Below are 19006 nucleotides of genomic sequence, written 5' to 3' on the forward strand. Positions count from 1 at the left end.
TTGCGTGAAGCAGTAACGCCAAGAAGGCCCACCTGCAAAGTCATTTATATTCATCTCCTTGGCAACTACCAAGGCGTGGAGACGTAACTGCACCGTTGACAAGCCTCTCCCAGCAGCACGTTGTTCAAGCACCTATCTGTGGACTCGCTCCTCCAGCTCTGGCCATCTTGCTTTCAGCCCGCGATTAGCTTTCTTTGTTTTCTTCATTGCAGTAAGATTCACCTCTGCTTTTCACCAGTCCCTCACAAGTTTCTCACTCACTCCAAACTTTCTTTCTGCTGCTTGATTCCCGTTTTCGTAAATTTTTTTCAGTGATACAGGAGCCAGCATATAGTTGTCACAAGCCTAGACTGCCCCCTCGCAGCTGTAGGCGGTAATGTTTACTCCTTGTGCATTTCAATCAGCATGAATTAACATTCAAAAAGATGTTAAATTATGTATATTTTGATATATAAGTCACACCTGAGTATAAGTCGCAGGACCAGCCAAACTATGAAAAAAAGTGCGACTTATAGTCCGGAAAATCCAGTAATTGTGATTTTTTTTCCCCCAGTATTGCAATTGCGATTTAATATGCACTATTCTCAGGTTCCTCATCTTGTGTATGTTTCAACAAATTCAAGCAATAAATGCATACATATTATAGCCTACATCCAGCCAGGAACAGTCATCATACATTTAAGCATTTTATTGCAAAATGGATCTACTAGCGTTTTACTTGGCAGAGAAGGCTCTGCTCAACAATTGCTCCCTGGGTTAGTCAAGCAGCTGCCTTGATTTTGCATGGAGCACATGGCTAGAAACCCCCATACAGATAGATACATCTATGACAATGCGTATTGAAAACAATGAAATTATTTCAGGAGCAATTAATCCATAGTAGCATGAATCTGAATATGAGGATGCAACAAGATTTATGCTATAAAAGAGGCAGCTGGGGTGGAGGAGGTGGAACTGGCTATCAGCTGATCGCAACTTGGGGTATGACTTTTGTAAACAAACGCTGAGCTTCATAAATTTTAGATAGAATGAACTAATTATTTTGACCATATTACAAATTTGATGTCATTTGATTAACTGAAGGGCATTATTGTTTTTATGTCCCTCATTTTGATTAAGGAAAACATACATAACACACATAAAGGAGGGTTTTTGTAAACCATTATAAAAAAATTGACCCTCAAATGTTTGCATAATGTGCATAAAATCTGCTGCCTCAAAAATTTGATTTATTAAACTGGTATTCTGACACATTTCAAGTTAGATGAAATATTGCAACTTGTGGGATTTGTAAATTGCAGCAGGCCATATTGCAGTTTAATATGATTTGCGATTAATTGCCCAGCCCTACTAGCAACCTTTTTACCCTTTGTGCCCTGTTGTTCCTGCTTTCTTCTGTCGAATGCAATGAGATAGGCAAGGAACAGAGACAGAGAGATAATACGGAACCAGGAGTGTCAGACAGGATTGCTTCCTTGATTTTCCTTCACTTTTCTCACTCAATAGAGTTTAACTTGTTTTACAAAGTGGGGATTGTTGTGCTTTAATGATATCCATATTCATATTTGAAATGCTCTGAGTTGTGTCAACACACAGGCAAACCTATTCATCTCAAAGCTGTCAAAGGATTGTAGATGCAAGGCGCCACACTTCTGTTTGTCTGCATTCAAAATAAAAGAACTGGATGTCACATTTTTTTACAAGGGGAAAACTCATATTTTTAGGGCAGAGAATGAAACATCTTATAGATGCAGTGTGGACAGCAAGCATATGATGTGATGTCTGACACAGGTGCGGTTAGAAAAAGGTGCTAGTTACACAAAATCTTAGGCAATGCATGTTTAGAACTGAGAAAGTGTTCTCTCTTTGTGGTGAGCTGCAGCTCTTGGTCAGATAGATCATATATGAATGGTGATGTGAAGTTCTTTACAAAGTTTTTTTTAACTTTCAGTATTATTCGTGAAAATAACATTGTATTATTCTAAAAAAACAGAATATCTGGCTAAGATATAGCCAAAGAAAATTAGCCTTTAACTTTTACCTTACCAGCTTAGGTTAATTTACATTTGCATAAGTGTTGATTAATGTGCACTTCCCCCTTTAGAATACAATAAATGAATAGTATAAATAAACGTCTTAAACACTTTGAAAAACTTGGATGAAATAAATTGCTGTGTCATACATGGACAATATATAAAGGAATCATCATTCGATTTTTCTCTCCTGCAGACTCAAAAAGCTCCAAATCAAAACCTCAGGAAGAAAATAATTTCCTGTAAATCTGAGTGAAGCACAGAAGAGAACAAATAATCAGACCTCAGTGTGATGAAACCATAAAACTAACAAACGGCTTCTGTCAGAGCCTGGCCATCAAATGGCCAAGGTTGTAATACCAACACACAGCCACAAACACACACTCACACTCTCAGCCATGTAATGAGAAATGTTTGGACGTGGCCTTGAGCAGACTTTTGGAACGTGTCCCAGACAGCTGATATATTTTATCAGTGGCACAGTGACGATCAATCACTCGGCTTTTAGTCTCCCCTCAACTGTAATGAACACAGAATAATGAATCACGCGGAGACACCAGCCACACCTTTGAAAGTGTCTGTTAGAGAACAGTCACATTTTATTTGTTTGTTTTGTTTTCATTTGTTGACCCAGCAGGTAATTTCCTTACAGTTACAATTAGGGATGTACGTGATTTGCCAGCTAAAGAATTTCAATGTCTGTTCCCTTGGAAGTCCGTTTTAAAATTACTAGTCAGTTAAACTCTGTTTTTAACTATTCAAGCCCACAATCCTGGGCAAATGCTCATTTTAAACTGTAATACAGAAGCCCACCACTAGTAGCCCCTGTAGTTCCAGTTAAGGGCTACTGCCCTGCTGCTAGAATGATGTTGAGTCAGCATGTAAACAACAGTGGACATGCAGCATCGATAGCATCTCATAGGAATAGTGTGATTTAGCTCACAAAAACTGGATGAAGTTGTATGTAGACTGTGCCAGGTTATACTCACATAGAGGAGGACCAAAGACCGGTGCTGCTAACAGTGCAAAGATTAGCTGTGCTCTGCAAACCAAAAAGGTTTTTCTGGTTTCTGAGCAATTTCTTAAATTTAGATTTGTCAGCTTAACATAACTACAGTTTGTGTTCAATCAGATGTGAAAATTTTCCCCATGAATATCACTGGTTACAATCTAACCTAAGTGTAGAGATTAAACATCAGGGGTCCTAGAATTGACCCCAGTGGAACACCACAAGTTCTGTCCATTAGAGCTGAAGATGTAAAATGATTTGCCTAGGAATGTCTCCAGTTAGAAAACAACTTTTTAAGCATAGTATATAGAGATTAAACAACAGAGGTCCTAGAATTGACTCCAGTGGAACACCACAGGTCCTGGCCATAAGAGCTATTTATCTACAAGTTTACATTTTTCACTGTATGAAAATGGGATGGGAATTGTTCAGATTTATACCCCTATTGTTGTTATTTTTAAGCAGAAAGTTGGTGCAATTTGTGTTTTACTACTGTATGTATTGTTATCAGTGATATAAATATATGAAGTAAAGATAATGACTCTCAAATGTATGTAAAATTAAAGCCATTTTCAAAATATATGTACTTTCCAAACAAGTGCTCTGAATGCGGCAGACTCAGCAGTTGATGTGGGATACATGTCGTCATCAACATACTTTACAATCAGGCTTACAGATCATGAAGCTAGTGGTGGTTTCAAATCAGTCCTTGTCTGTTTGGATGCAGTGGATCCTCCTTGGACTGCTGAGCCAACCTGAGCTGCAGGTCCTCTGTTGTTTGCAGACTTGGGCTCTCTGACAGCTGCTTTAGTGGAAGAGTGTTGTTTAGTTAGGGGCGTTGTGATATTAGAATTGCTGTTCTTGGTGGAGGACAAAGTTTTCCTTCTCCCTGTAGACTACAACTTACCTGTATACTATTGTCCATCTTGAGGAGGGGTGAATGTCGGTGTTTTGTTAATTTATGTCTACTAAGACTTAAGGGACAAAAAAAAGTGCTGTTAAACTTCTGCAATTATGACAGCTTAACTGTATTTGTCAAGTACTGGATATACCACTACTGCAAAGAGAAGTGTAGCTGCAGCAGTGTGTTACTAATTAACATGGTACTCCCAAAGCTTATTGCTATGCTGCAAATGTTATTTTTCTTGCTGACAGTAATAAGAGAAGGAAAAAACATAGTGATGATCCCCTTGTCATTTATCCCGACAGATGTGATGGCATTTATAAAGGTAATTTATTGACTTAGTTATTCTTTCAGCCCATAGATGTCTGTGTGGTGTAGTGGACAGTTTTTAAATTGGGGAGTGGCTTCATGAACACCGGCCTCAGTGTACAGGGCATATGTACATAACAATTATACTAAGCAGGCACTAGGCACCTCCTTGGGAAATCTTCATAATAACACTGTGCAGGTGTCCCAGCTGCCACTGGTGTTTCCCTGTTTTTCGAAGCAGCTCATTATACCTTCTCTGTGCAGTTACTGTAAATCCAATTCTTTTTCTTCTCTTTAATTATTTTGCTCACTGTTATGAGCCTCTAAAGTCTCCTTTTTCTTCTGAGCACATCCACCTGGGAGGAATTCTGCCAAAAATGACAAGAAAGTAAGAATAAGGATACATTTTATTGTCCCATGAGGGAAATTTGTCATGGACAAAAGTGCATCTTAGCTACTCACAGTCAATACATTCAAGTAGATCATAACAGGTCAGTTACAACTTTTCATAAGAATCAACAACAGACAATAAAAAAACAACTGAAAAATAGCAGATTGGGCACCAGATTAAATATGACAGAAGTAACAGTGAATACTGGTAGAAGCAACATTCATCCATGAGCTTACTGGTATGTTTGGTACCCATCCCTGTGCACGATACGTTTGACTGTCAGCAGAAAGCAGGCTAAGATTACTGGCTATAAAACACAACTTGCAAATGCACTGAAAAAATGTTGTTGAAGAAATACCACTTCATCCATAGGGGGCGCCAAATTTGACATAGACCATCTTACAAACCGATTTCATTTTGCATATGACAAAATCTAGATTTGTTTTGAAATAAAGATTTTTTTGAGGTGCAGTTTAACAATTTGAGTGATGCTAGTAATCACTATTTCCTGTGGTGACAAATTTCCTTTTTGAACTTTTCTACACGTTTTCAGAGTGTTATTCATGCACAAAAAGCCTACATGTATGAAAGCTGAAGTATGAAGTCTTCCTGATGGTGACAGCATGAGAGTCAAAGATTTTCCTGTGTGAGTAAAGTCAGATTATTATCGGGCCATTCATCAGCTCGACATGTAGCGCTGTTAGCTGCAGCAGAGCCGTAATAACAGAGGTGATGCCAGGAGCAAGCTGGGAGGAGGTGGCAGCCCATTAACTACCACCAGCAGCAGTAATGACATGGTGGAGTTAAAGGAAAAATAGACTGCAGAGCTGGAACTGCTTTTACACATGGGTGACTAATGTCATGATTTCAGTAATGTGTGCTGGTCCAGGCTTTGTGTGTGCTGCGTGTGCCTCTGGAAGAACACAGTATGGATGAGATGAGGCGTTACATGCCAAGAGAAACATAAAGGAAAGGAAACTAGCTTTGACTGAAAAATCATAGTTTTTCTTTAGTTTTGACATACTTTTATCAATAAATCAGTAGCCCAGTTAAATATACTGATTGAGCTCTAACTGTGGCATGACTTAGCCTAACTATGCATTCAAGCGTACTGACTGTACCAGAGTTGGTTTTAAGGAGACGTTTGTAGTAAACTCCTGCAGGTATGCAGCAGATGACCCACAGTGCTTCTTAAGGTAAAAATATAGCATCTGTTTGTCCCACATGCACCCACAAACACACTCTCTGACTCCCCACACATATACAGTAGGGGTTTGCTCAAGGCTTCACATAAATTAAAGAGACAAGCTTCTGTCTGGATGTTCCCCCTGTCTCTCCCGGTCTCCCTCTGTTTTTTTTTTTTTTGTTTTGTTTTGTTTTGTTTTTTTTTGTTGTTCCTCACCATGGATACACACCGGCATGCTGCTGCACTCCTATTGGAAGATTTACATCTGGGACCAACTCAAACACTCTCCTCCAGACAATTTACAGCTACAAATACTGCTGTTGTCAGGCTCAATCCCTAGAGGAAAAAGCCTTTCAGACTCTCAGAAATACATGAAAGTGACTGTGGGTTTTTAACTCTGCTGATTTTTTATGATTAGAAAAACCTCAGACTGTTAAAAGTCTCTTAATTAGAGGTTGACTCAAAGAAGTCCCCATTCCCAATCAAATGTCTCATCTTACTTTCAAAACATTTCACTGAAAAGTGATATTAAAAATTCCTTCTTCATATAAAGTTTTATGAACTTTTTATACAGCGTACTGTCATTATGTATGTTTAATCAAGTTTAATCTATAATGTTTCTTCTAAGTGATAAATTGCTGCATCACAGTTACTTAACTGCAAGCTAATGAAGTTTAAGGTCTTGCTTCAGTGCGTCTTTGTTTGCCCAGCAGGCAAATCAAAGGACCTTACAGCACTGATCAATAATGTAGAGAGAGTCCCTCTGCTTCTTCTCTACAAGTTGTGATAAACAAAGTTTGCATGTATAAAGAAACCTACAGAGTGGGCAAAAAGAAGGAAACTTGCTGTAAAAAACCCTGTAAATTCATGCATAGCTGTTTGTCTGTGGTTGTGTTTCAGTTAGTGTAAAATCTTGACTATACATCACTGCTAAATAAGACAGAGGGTGCTTTCACACTAGGGGCATGGCCCCAGATCCGAGTGCACTTGAGCCCAAAGTCCGGTTCGTTTTGGTAGTTTGAATGCGAACGAACCGTGCCCGGGCACCGGGCCCAGGCCTGGGCCTGCTTGGGGAGGTGGTCTCCCTTCTTCCAACAACGTGGCAGTTTGTTCACAATTTTCTTCAGTAAAGGATGGAAATCATCAGAATCCAGTAAAACAAAAACAATCTTCACTCAGGTCATGACCCCAGTGGTTGCCATGGTAGCTTCTTCTTCTTTCTCCTCATTGGTGGGGTTGTAAACTAGCTGCATGTATACCGCTACCTGCTGTTTCAGACTGAGTAAATACGCAAGTGGGCCCGGGCACAGTTCGATGTTGCTAGTGTGAAAGCAAGCCGGGGGGGGGGGGTCATGCTGCAGCGCGGTTCGAAACATCTGGGCCTAATGTGAAAGCACCCAGAGTCTTTGTTTGGGGAACTTTAGGAGAACAATGTTTAAACTGATGATTTCCACTGTGTATGATGCAGTTACTGTGCAGCTTTTCTAGCATTATCTGTTTCCTCCAAGTGAAAAGACTCAACCTGTCAGCATCGTGAGAAGAACAAGGTTGTAGCTACAAGCAGAGTTTAGTTGTACTGGACAGCAATGGCTGCCACCAATGTGGCGTTTAGCTGGGATGTTACTTTAGTATAGCAATAGTTTTATCAGAACTGAAACCCCTTTTTTTATAAGATAAAGAGCAAAAAAAAAAAAAACACTGAAAGCTTTTTGTGATGGAAAAGATGTTTTAGCTTTTCTCCAAACCTGCTTCAGGATGAGTTTGCAATAATTATGAGCGGGGTGTAGTTGTACTGTATGCCAGTGTGTATAGTACAATAGCTGCTGCCAATGTGGTGATTAACTCTGATGAAGCAGCAGTTTTATCAGAACTAGACCACATTTCTTCATTAAAACAAGAGCAAAGAACCACACCGAACGCTGTTCTTGTTTCAGAAGATTTCTTTGTAATTATAACAACCAGCGTCAGCATGAGTCTTATCCATCAACAAGATCCACTGTCTATAAACCATGACATATTGTGTTGTCACTCTGATTGGCCTGTAATGAATATGATGGACAGAACATTCATCCAGTCACCTTCTGAAGATTTTTTGAAAAGTCCTGCCCTTTCCAAACCCTTTGTATCCCATGCAATGATATTTGAAACAGTCTACCTGGCTTGGCAGATTGTTTTTTTTACCTGCACATTCAGTCCTTGTGTAGTTTTGCCTCATTGCAAGAGTGCTGTTTTAGAGGTTTAGAGGTTTATTCATTGTGCTTTTTAAAATAATTTTACAGAATCAGTTACGGCCAGTTATATTTAGATTTCTTGCAAAATCAGAACATACAGTATATCCTACGTCAAAGATTATCAGGAATTTTTTGGCTTCATAATTAAATACATTTGGTAGTGGAGTATCAAGTTGAGTTGCAGCTTAGGCTGAAATCCTTAATGGTGGATTTTGTCATGCTTTGTTCATATTTACAATTTATTGAGGTTTGAAACTGATTTTTGGGCCAAATGAGGTGGGGAACTACCAGGCACCCATGCCTGGGTATAGATGCTCGAATAATATGGTTCTCTTTTCAGGAGTTTTTTTTTTTTTTTTTTTTTTTACAATTTTAACCATTTTTACTGAATCAACTTTGGGAACAGTGGTCTCCTAAAGTTTTATTGCTTACAGAAAAAACTGACACGCTTATTTTGTCCAACTTCTCCCTTTTAATTGGCTTGCACATGCTGCCATGTACACATTCAAGTTAAAGGGAACTTCCATGTTGTGATGAGCTACAGAAGGGAAGTGTTGACACTTCTGTACTGTAATTACTCAAGTACAGGCAGCAAATGTTGGTCTTAAACTATTGAATAAATTCGTCCCCAGTGCTAGATCACACTACTGCATTTTCCTCGTGATATCAAAATGATCTTCATCCTTAATTGTACACCTTAAAAGCTGTATGTCTTGATCATTCATGCACTTCGGAAGTGCAAATATTGTAAAAAGGAATCTTGATGCCCTGTGGTCAGTTAGTTTTTAAACCAATAGAAAAATGTTCTAGCAAATGTACATTGATAAACAATTCAGCTTAAATGAACAGACAGTGACATGGTGGGTGGGAATTAATATTGGATATCAGACGAGTGCTGTAATAGTAGAAAGTGGATTGTCAATTTCAGACACTAAATATTGATTTACAATTGAGTGGAAAGTCGATATGAACATTTATCAAGTGCTGGAGCTACAGCTTTTGGAAAAATGCAACATTTTGGGATATTTGCATCCCATTTGACATCAGAAGAAACCGGAGCTTCTTATTCAGGAGAGAACTGTCTCCAAATGTGTGCTGTTTTATTTAAGATGACTTTTTAGAGGCAGAAATCTTTTCAAATTCAGTCAATGATCTAGTGTTCTTCCCCCAGACATCTAAAAATCTAATTTACTATTTGTTTGAAAAGGCATTATCTTTCTGTGCATTGCTGTATTTTGCCCTTGTGAGCACTGTGTTGTATCACTTTCAGAACTATTAGTCACAGTAGACAGACAGAAAAGAGCCTTTATGGGTCTTTCAGTTATGATTTCGATCACTCCTCAGCTTGAGCTCCGTAAACCAAACTAAATGTGCCCTCTGCTGTGTGATCTTTACCTGTACGTGCTCACCTCCAGCAGGTCTGCAGTGCTTTAAGTCTCACTGGTCACAAGATGGCACTAAACCTGTCTACATCCAGAACCACTTCCTCTCTCTGTCACTTCTCCTCCGCTGATTTTGACACAAATGTGAGACGTTGCTGCTGTCACATAATAACAGGGGACGTTTCTGTGCAACAGTGTTTTTTTCCTGCAGGCTCCCTGGACAGACAGAGTTGTTGGAATAGACAGATGTTGCAGCTGTTTCCAGCAGGCCTCCATATTGCTAGAGGTGTGTTGGTGTTTTGGTGGAATTGTCATATTTGTTGTTTATATGTAAGGAGACAAAACCAGAGAAAAGCCGTGTTTCTCCTAGACATTAAAATGGAGCAGAAGCTGCTTTAGGACAGAATCTGTACATGTGTTAGTGCTGTTTGTCGTCACATTAACACTGCTGCTCATTTAATAAGCCTCCAGCTCTGCACACTTAACTGCTGTGTGTTTACACTAAACAGTGTGTGCTGGGATATTACAATTATCCATCTCACTTACCTACAGCGCTGTGAGCACCTTAAAGCACTGCACCGTTAACAATGTGTGCATTTAGCTTTGTCCTGGTCTCTGTGCAGACCACATTTAGTTTACTTTTATACTGATCATTTTTAATTGATTTTTTTTCTGTTTCTAACACACAGCTGTTCTCAGATGGATAGCCTGTGTATATTTACAGTGTGTGAAGTTTATGTCATGACCAAATCAGTCAGATTGATTCAGAATCGGTTCATCGCCAAGACCATTTTCACATTTAGGGAATTTGTCTAAGTGTTTTGGTGCAAAGTGAGTTAAAAAGAACAAGAAGAGAAAAAGAAGCAAAAAAACAGCAGTACCTATGCTTACAGATAACTTTGATTAATATGAAAAATGTAATGGCAATGTAGGATATAGAATAATCCATAAGAACTCAGATGTGCAGGTTTGTTAGTTATGAAGTCATTGTTTAGTTATCTAGAGAAATGATGATTAATTGCGCTCTACAAACAAGAAAACAAAAATATACGATGCAATGACACATTCAAATTATTTTAAAGCACAGTCAGTAATAAATACAGATAAGGACAGTTAACAGAAATAACATTAAGAGCAGTTTAAGGACATTATTTGCATAATTATTATTTGCATTTATTTGCATTATTTGCAGATGTCCTCTAAAAATGGGTTTATCAGAGTTTAAGAAGGAGGCACTGAGGAATATTTTTAGGGTTTAAATAAAGGCTGTCAATCAGTCAATCACTCAATCAATCAAACTTTATTTATATAACACTCTTCGTACAAGACAATGTAGCACAAAGGACCAAGGAAACACCGTCTTAAAGGTTTAAAATGAGAAAACACTGGAGGTTAGGTTAAAGTGTAGAATAAATTATCATCAAATGAAATAAAAATAGGTTTAAATGAATTAAAATAAAATAAAAGGGTGCTGTAATAAGAATAACAGCACTAAAAGGTTACTCAGGGCAATATGCCCAAATATGAAAAAGACAAACACCGAAGCAGAACATGGTGAAATATGATAAAATGAGAGGATAAACTACTAAAAGAACATTCTGAAGCTAAAACAGAAAAAAATAAAACCAAAAATTACTTAAACAGATCAAGACGAGTACATTAAATTCAGTTAAAAGCCAGACTAAAAAGGTACAAAATTGATTGCATTAGTTGTGATTAACTACAGTCACAATAAATGCACTAATTTATTTGATAGCCATAAATTGCATGCTGTATTTTCCCTTTTAACAAACACTGCTAAGTCATTGCATCTCCCTGCAGCTACAGTGACGTACAATAAGTCCACTGTAGGGCTGGGCGATTAAGGGAAAAATCAAAATCACGATTAATTTAAATGTTGGTTTCAATTATTTTTCGATTAATTTCCCAGCTAGTCTACTGCCACTTAATGTCACATTTTAGTTTAAAAAACCTCATAGACAGCCCAGGGGACAAGTCCAAGATCAGCTGTACCAAGTGTTATCAAAAATTTTTATTGTTTACATATTTCCTTTTCACTGCCTAACAAGTTCATGTTAAGGCCTTCAGTCTACCCAAAAAACAGGTCTTTAATGAAAGTTGTCTTCGTTTAAGAGGGTAGAAAAATTCGAAATAACACAAAAACAGTTTAGTTGCAAAATAGTCAGATTTTAGAATGCAGTAATCCTGAGATTAATCATGTTTGAAAAAACTGAATCCAAGTTTAAATCAATCCAAATAGACTTTGACCTTTGTACCACTTTTGTACCACCATAATGGTCACCTGTATCTCATCATTGGACTCCCAAACAGCCAATAAATCAGCTGAGTAAGGGTTGTCAGAATAACAGAATTATCACTTTGTCATGATGCTGTGCTAGTCAAACAATATTAATCCTATGTCAACAAATACAGAAGTCCTAGCCCGCTAATACTGTAGGTGTTTTTTTGTTTTTGTTTTTATTTATCAAAATTTGCAGGCAGACTCCTGCACACTGTTTTAATTGAAAAAAAAACTGGTAAAATAATGTCCATATTTTAGGTATCATTGTGAAGCTTTTAGAACAATTTTTTTCAGAAGTTTTCCTGCAACTTTGGAAGGATTTACTTCTTTCTCATACATGTCTCCTTTAAAATAGATTTAGGTATGCTTTTTTAAGTCCACTTACTTTCAATTAAATCAGTTTTTATCCAGGATATCTGCAGGGGTGTGTGTGTGTGTATATACATATATATATATATATATATATATATATATATATATATATATATATATATATATATTTGGTCTTGTTCAAGTATGTATTTATCAAGGGCATGTGCTGCAACTTTTTATTGTTTTTTTTTCTTACTGTTGAAACCAGTTTGAACAATTTAAAACGCTAGCTTCTTTATGAAAGAAATTTTCACACGTAGACAATAAAGATGCGCTGATTGTGAAAATCAGGGCTGATGCTTACACTCCTTTCGGTGTAAGACTCCTGCTATACTAATGATTTCTCTTGTGTTTGACCATGTTAACAGATCTGCATTTGTCTAAGAGCTGACTTCTTCTGTCTGATATACAATTATTCTTTCAATCAGCAGTTTGGTATATTTACCAGCATTTAACTGATTGGACACAACATAACTCACAGAACCTGTGAGCAAGGCAGCACCAGAAACTTAAAAATTTATGCAGGAGATGAGTGAAACTAGTCCTTTATAAAATTTGATATCTTCTGCATAGTTCACGAATGCAAACCTGCAGATTCATAGAACATTTAGCCACAGCCTAGTCCTTAATTTTTCTTGAGATATTTATTCAAATGTCCCTTATTGAAGTTTTCTGTGTTGGACTTGGAGTTGGAATCTCAGGAGGCAGGATATAACTTTGAAAATATACAACAGGAGTTAAGATGGTGGACTAAGTGACAGAGTTTGACACTTTAAGAACACTTTTTGTCTTTAACCCAGTGCTACATGCCATTTGTTTGAAGTAGCAATGAACAAGTGTAAAGGAACATACTGCTGAAGAGAAAACAGCATGAAGCAGTGGCATACATTCACAGTGATTGTAATGATTGCACACCAGTTGCATGAATTAAATATCATCTTCCCTCATTTGCTCATGTTGAATTTTCCTGACTTTTATTTGTTGTGTTTACACATCAGTTTACCCTGACTTTATTAAAAAATCATTAGAGAGCTGGCAGGTAAACATCAAGAGGAAATGAGGCTGGAAACTGAGTCATCTGCATTCACATATGCTGCTCATGCAGAATAGTTTCAGGAGTTTTGTGCTCGTGTTTAACATCATAACTTCTGACGTATAGCTAACTGTTGTAGCTCTGTCATGAAACATTTGTACAACTTTGTCCAAAGCCATTAAAACCAAACACTTAAGATTGCTGCCAACAAGATCATGTACAGTTCTCTCACTTCATGCTCTTTTGCTCTCCGTCCCCCGTCCCTACACCCCCACTCCGCTGCAGGTCGAGAGAAGAGAAAGGGTCCCATGCTCTCTGCCGGTGATGCCGAGTTCCCGCGGGATTACCACACCCTGGCTGCCGGCAGTGGCCGCGGGGCCCGGCGGTTCGCCGACAACAGCAACGGGGGCTTCACCTCGTCCTCCCTGGACCGCCGGCACAACTCGGTGGCTGCCAAGAGCCTGGAGGCGCTGAACAGCATCCACAAGGCGGACATCGAACGCCAGAGAGACGCCCTAATGGACCTCCAGAAGAACAAGTACACCAACAGTCCGGGCAGCCTGTCGCAGGGATCCGTGCCTGCAGGACGACAGGTAACTGTACAGCACTCTGATGTAATGTTTAACCTTTTTTACAGGGTTAGTTTTATCACCTAAATCTTCATTCATGGTGTGAATGATTAATTTACATAAAAATAGAAAAGACTTTGATTATTCTGCTGTTTCCTAAAACCTCTCTCAGGGCCAACTGATGATTGGACTCCCCTGCTCCATACTTTAATCATATCAGATAATAATGTTTTTCATTTAAGCTCTGTCTTTGAATGAAAGCCACAGAGTCCTCTGAGAATACCAACAGAAAACACCATGCATACTTAAACATAGCAATGGTCTTAAATAAGAATGACAGGGTTCTGAACCTGCAGGACACTGAATAGGAGAGGAGAGTTTATTTATAGAGCACCATTCAAAGACAAAGCAATCCAGAGAGCCTTACAGACAAAAGACATTTGAAATGAAATACATTAAGAAATAAAGAAAATAACATTAAGCAAAAATAAGAACCTAAAAGCATGGTATGTTGCATCTTCCTGATAGACAGATTCACTTATTCCTCTTGCCTAAATGAGATGGTTTCTATTTAAAGATGCATCCCAGATTGCCTTGTCAGGGATTTAGGCTCAAAGTTTGCTCCATTTGTGCTGAACACCGTCCTAAGACTGGCAATAAAATTGTCAACTTTTGACTCTTAACTGATTTAAAAAACACAGGAGATCTCAGAAACAATGACAGAAGATGTTAAAGTTGTGTTTATGTCCCCTGTCATGTTTGTCATGTCTGTGCTGTCCGCTCGCTGTCATTGCCAACTATAGGTATTCCATTGGAGGTAGCCAGATTTGGAAATATCAAAAAATGTTATGTATTTATGATTCCAGATCAGGGAAGCTACAGCTTGATTAGTAGCAGTAAAATATTCAAATTGATTCCACACTTAAAGATTTTTTTTGACAATAACATCATAAAATCATGCTTAAAATAGTTTCAACCTGTGAGTAGCCAGTCTAAGCTAAGCTGAAAACCCCTCACAAGGGTCCTACGGTGGTAAAACTTAAGCCCTCATGCATCAACTTGTTTTGCGATTCATCCTAATTCAAAGTAATATACCAAAAATACTGTTCACATTGTCATAATGTCCGCTCTGTCATAGCACAGGCTCGTTCGTGAATGGCCCATTATCTCTTGCTTACCCCGAGAGAGAGAGAGAGAGAGAGAGAGAGAGAGAGAGAGAGAGAGAGAGAGAGAGAGAGAGAGACTGTGACTGCATTGCAAAAATTCAACGAAATTACGTTTGGCAATCTCCTCTGTAGCAGCAAACACAGTGGTCCAGGCAGTGGTTAGAAATCTGCAGCTGCACGTCGTCCATCCTGCTGGCCAGGGAGCGGGCATCGGGAAAAAAGATGCTTGGGGTTTGTGTGAGTCCGCTCTTAGTCTAACCTGCAGCCCTGCTTGTTTGCCCAGCTTTTGCCTTCTCACACAACGCCGTTGCTGCCTCCTCCTCACTGGCTGTAGGTGTCGTGCTGCTCCACGTCCTCCTCCTGTCAGTCTCCGAGCGCCCCATTCTCGGGATAATCTCCATAGGGAAAGGTGTAAACTTAAACCGTGGGCACGCTGTCAGTTCTGGTGTAAGTGTAGGGCTTGTTTTGCTGCTATTGATGGAGCGCCAGACTGCTGCGTTTGTACGCGCCGCCCCATGCTAACTCAATAGGTAGCATTCAGTAGTCTCCTGTTGATCAGGCAGTGTTCCGTTGCAGTTACTGGCCGTTGTTGTTAGCTTTTAAGCTAGGCAGGAGTTGTAGTTGAGACTGAGGTCTTCTTTTCACCTTTTTTGGATTTTTCTCGATGGAAATTTCCAATTCTTTCTCTCAAAGGTCACCTAGACCACCCATCTTCTTTGTTTTCACAGGTTTCAACATCTGTAGTCAACTTGTGAAAAACACTACAAGTCCAAGATATAACTTAAGAGTGCATCTTTTTTTGCTGCCAACTGCTCTGGTTGAATTTATTCAGTTGATCATGTATAACTGTTTCAATTAAAAGCATGTTTGTGACAAAATGAGGATTGTTTTTTGTACGTTGAAGGGACTCAGATCAGTACAAGACTCCTCAACACTCATCTACCATCATCTGGCTAGACGGTGCTAGATGGTGTGGGGTCTGCAGGAGTAGTATTTACAATATTGATCGCCTCCATGCCAGCTAAATCTGTTAAACCATGGTAAAAAGCACCTTTTAGTAAATTGTAGAGATCTTGTTCAATGTATGTAGAAATTTCCTAATGATAATTGCAGCATACAGGTCCATTTAGAGCTGTTTAGCACTTAGTTTTCCCTGTTCCCATTCATTCCCCAGTTAACTGGGTTTGTATCATCAAGTCTATTTAAATTTACACTGTAATGTAAAATTAGCAAAACTTCAACAGAAAATCACATCTTTATTTCTCACTCCTACTCAGGTCATATGTGGTTCAGAAGTTACTAATTCTCAATTAATTAAAATGAAAATGGAAAAAATCCATCTGTTCTGCAGCTCTTAAATAAGTTCACATAAATTTCATTAAAACTTGAATTAAAGTTCCAGAACTTTGCTGAAAACCTGTGCAGCCTTTTTAGAATAGAACATGAGTTTTAGTTTTATTTAAAAACAGATTTTTTATTGAATAATCTAAGGGCCAAGTTGTGTTTTTCTTCTGCTAAGTATCAAGTACTTTCCACAAGCACTTCTTGACCTTGAGAAATTGTGCATTTTTGCACAGCTGCGTCTCTTACATGAAGAAATCCTGCAGATAGATACTCACAGATTCTCCTTCAAAGTCAGTATTTGAATGAAGATGAGGACTTCCATACAATAACAAATCAAGGGGAAAGTGCAGCCTGGGGGGGGGGGGGTGTCTCTGAGTGCTTTCTGAATCCACATGTGGACATTTTCTTTCTGGGAGATAATAACCAGCCGTCAGTGGGCTCTGAAACCCACACAAGCGCATTATGTGGCGAGATGCCCCTGGGGCTTCAGACGCACGCAGCACAGGCATTTTATGACTGGCCTCCTGGGTTAGTAATGGCCACTTTTTAAGTGGTTATCATCTGAAAGAGTCGGCGATAGAATATGGTTTAAAGAGCTTAAGTGAGACAGTGAGAAAATGTCAGAATATGAAATCTGAAATGCAGCGCTCCATCACATCTCTCAGCTCTGTCGATCGGCTGGCTGTCCTCTTCCTTTCATTCAGCCATCAGTCACCACATGCTCTGATACCTGGGACAGATGGTCAGAGCACAACAGCTTGCTTCAGATCCTCCTCATACAGCTTAAAGGAATAGTTCAACATTCAGGGGAAGTCTGTTGCTCTTTTTTCCTGACTGGGATGAACTCCAGTCTCTGCAACATGTTCTCATCCTGAACCAGCAGCTTTGAAAATGCTCCTGAGCTTTGAACAGTGACTTTAGAGGATCATCTACATGCATGAAATGCACTCACCCACATCTGTTACATTGGTGGATGTTAATGTTGTATCCACTAGAGGGTGTAGTTTCTCATCCTCCTCTTTGCTGCCATACTTTATGACACACCAAATAGACTGCTTCACATATCTGTAGCATGGGATATGTTTCACATTCAACTGGGCAACACCCCATAGACGTTGCTGTGGAGGAAACTGACAAACAATCTGTCACATTCATTACAGACCAATCAGGTTACAAGGCACATGAATGTGCTCTTTGGAACCTTCAGTGCAGCAGAACTTTTTTGTAGCCTTCTTCAGATCTGTGCCTGTCAACAGTCCTGTCTGTGCAGGCAGTTCCTTTGACCAAATGGCTTGGTTTTTGCTCTGATATTGTCAGCTGTAAGGCGTTCTATAGATAGGTGTATTTTACTCTAGTATCAGTCTACAACATAACAAAATCGAAAAACAGTGAAGGGGGTCTAAATACTCTCTGAATGCACTGTATATATTTGTAGTATCTAACGACTTGCACAGTCTTTCCTTATAGTCCCACATATTTCCAAAGGTTGTCTTTGTTGTGTTTAGCTACTCTGGCCTGAACACCATGATTTTTAGTAGTGTTGCAATGTTTAGTGTGTAGCAGTAAGCTTCCAGAGAGTGTGTGGGAACACGGATGGTATCCATGTGCATCACACAGAGCATGAACGAGTTTGTAAGCTAGTGTATTTGTAGACAAACATTTTGGTGTACTGTTTAAGCTGGAATGGGGAACGCACACAGTACAAAGAGCAGGAAAAGCTTGAAATGAATAGGATGAGGGGGTTTGAATGCTCACATACTGGACTGTTGTCCAAGAAACCAAAGTTTATGTCCTGTGTGAATCAAAAGTTCAGTGTTGACATCTTTTTAACTGGGATAAATGTACTGAAAAGGAGTTAATAAAGAAATGTTGTATTGTTGTTTCTAGGGCTATCATGTTACCAGATCTTAAAGCTTCACTGCTGTTTTGTAGAATTCAAACTATTAATGGTTGTTTTAGTACCAAAAACAAGTTCAAGGCATCTAGGACTGAAAACTTTAATGTGTAAGGCACCTAGGACTGAAAACTTTAATGTTTTTAATGACTTAAATTGCAATTAAAGCCCTGCATACTGTCTTAATTTTCCAAATACATCGACATTGTTTTTGCACATGCAGACATCATGTATGGACAGCAATAGCTCTCATCCCTTGTGTCAGCTTTTGTTGACAGTATGACTGAAAATCTGCAGTTATTTTAAAGCTTTGATAGTCCTGAATATCAAAGTAATCATTTAAACAGCTCAGATTCTATCACTTTTAATTACTGTAATGAAAATTATTTTAAAAATGTTAGTTGTTGCAAGATTGCATATTTATTATTGTTGACTAACCTCATTCTTTTTGGAAGTCTGACAGGAGTTTTGAATATATGACAGCTGATAAGATCACTTTAAAATCAAACCTAAGTATGCATGTTTGATATTGCTAATTTGACCACTCTGCTGAGAAATTTTAACAGAATGTTGCATGTATTTCCTTCTAATTTGACCTCATAATTTACAACATGCAGCCTGATCCTTGCTTGACAGCGTTATTTTGAGTTTTGCCAAAGGTTATGTTTTATTTTTTGTTTATTCTAGGATTCAAACTCTGACCTCAGTGACAGTTTTGGCTCCTCTCTTGTCTGTCCTCTTTTAACATCTGTTTTATTTCTCTTGTTTTGATTTTCACATTTGTCTATTGAACATTTCACTCCAAAGCACTGATTCTCATTTTGGTGTCCAGGGTCACCAAGGAAGGTGCTTAAGGCTCTGTCTGCTCTGAGATTGTCAAC

General features: G+C 38.7%; 1 protein-coding gene across 6 annotated transcripts in view; it reads left to right on the plus strand.

Moving 5' to 3' along the window:
- Window positions 1–19006, plus strand: part of zgc:114120 (uncharacterized protein LOC619267 homolog) — a 226403-nt gene that overhangs the window by 88886 nt on the left and 118511 nt on the right. For 4 of the 6 annotated variants that reach the window (XM_041816475.1, XM_041816474.1, XM_041816469.1 and 1 more), the window contains exons 1-2: window positions 9640–9731; window positions 13438–13745. In XM_041816475.1, the coding sequence (XP_041672409.1) occupies window positions 9692–9731; window positions 13438–13745 (348 nt within the window). In that variant the 5' untranslated portion in view covers window positions 9640–9691. Of the gene's footprint in view, window positions 1–9639; window positions 9732–13437; window positions 13746–19006 lie in introns of those variants that run through there. The other 2 variants (XM_041816471.1, XM_041816472.1) reach the window with 1 other exon arrangement.

The sequence above is a fragment of the Cheilinus undulatus genome, linkage group 20, assembly GCF_018320785.1.
Source record: "Cheilinus undulatus linkage group 20, ASM1832078v1, whole genome shotgun sequence".
NCBI classification, from domain to species: domain Eukaryota; kingdom Metazoa; phylum Chordata; class Actinopteri; order Labriformes; family Labridae; genus Cheilinus; species Cheilinus undulatus.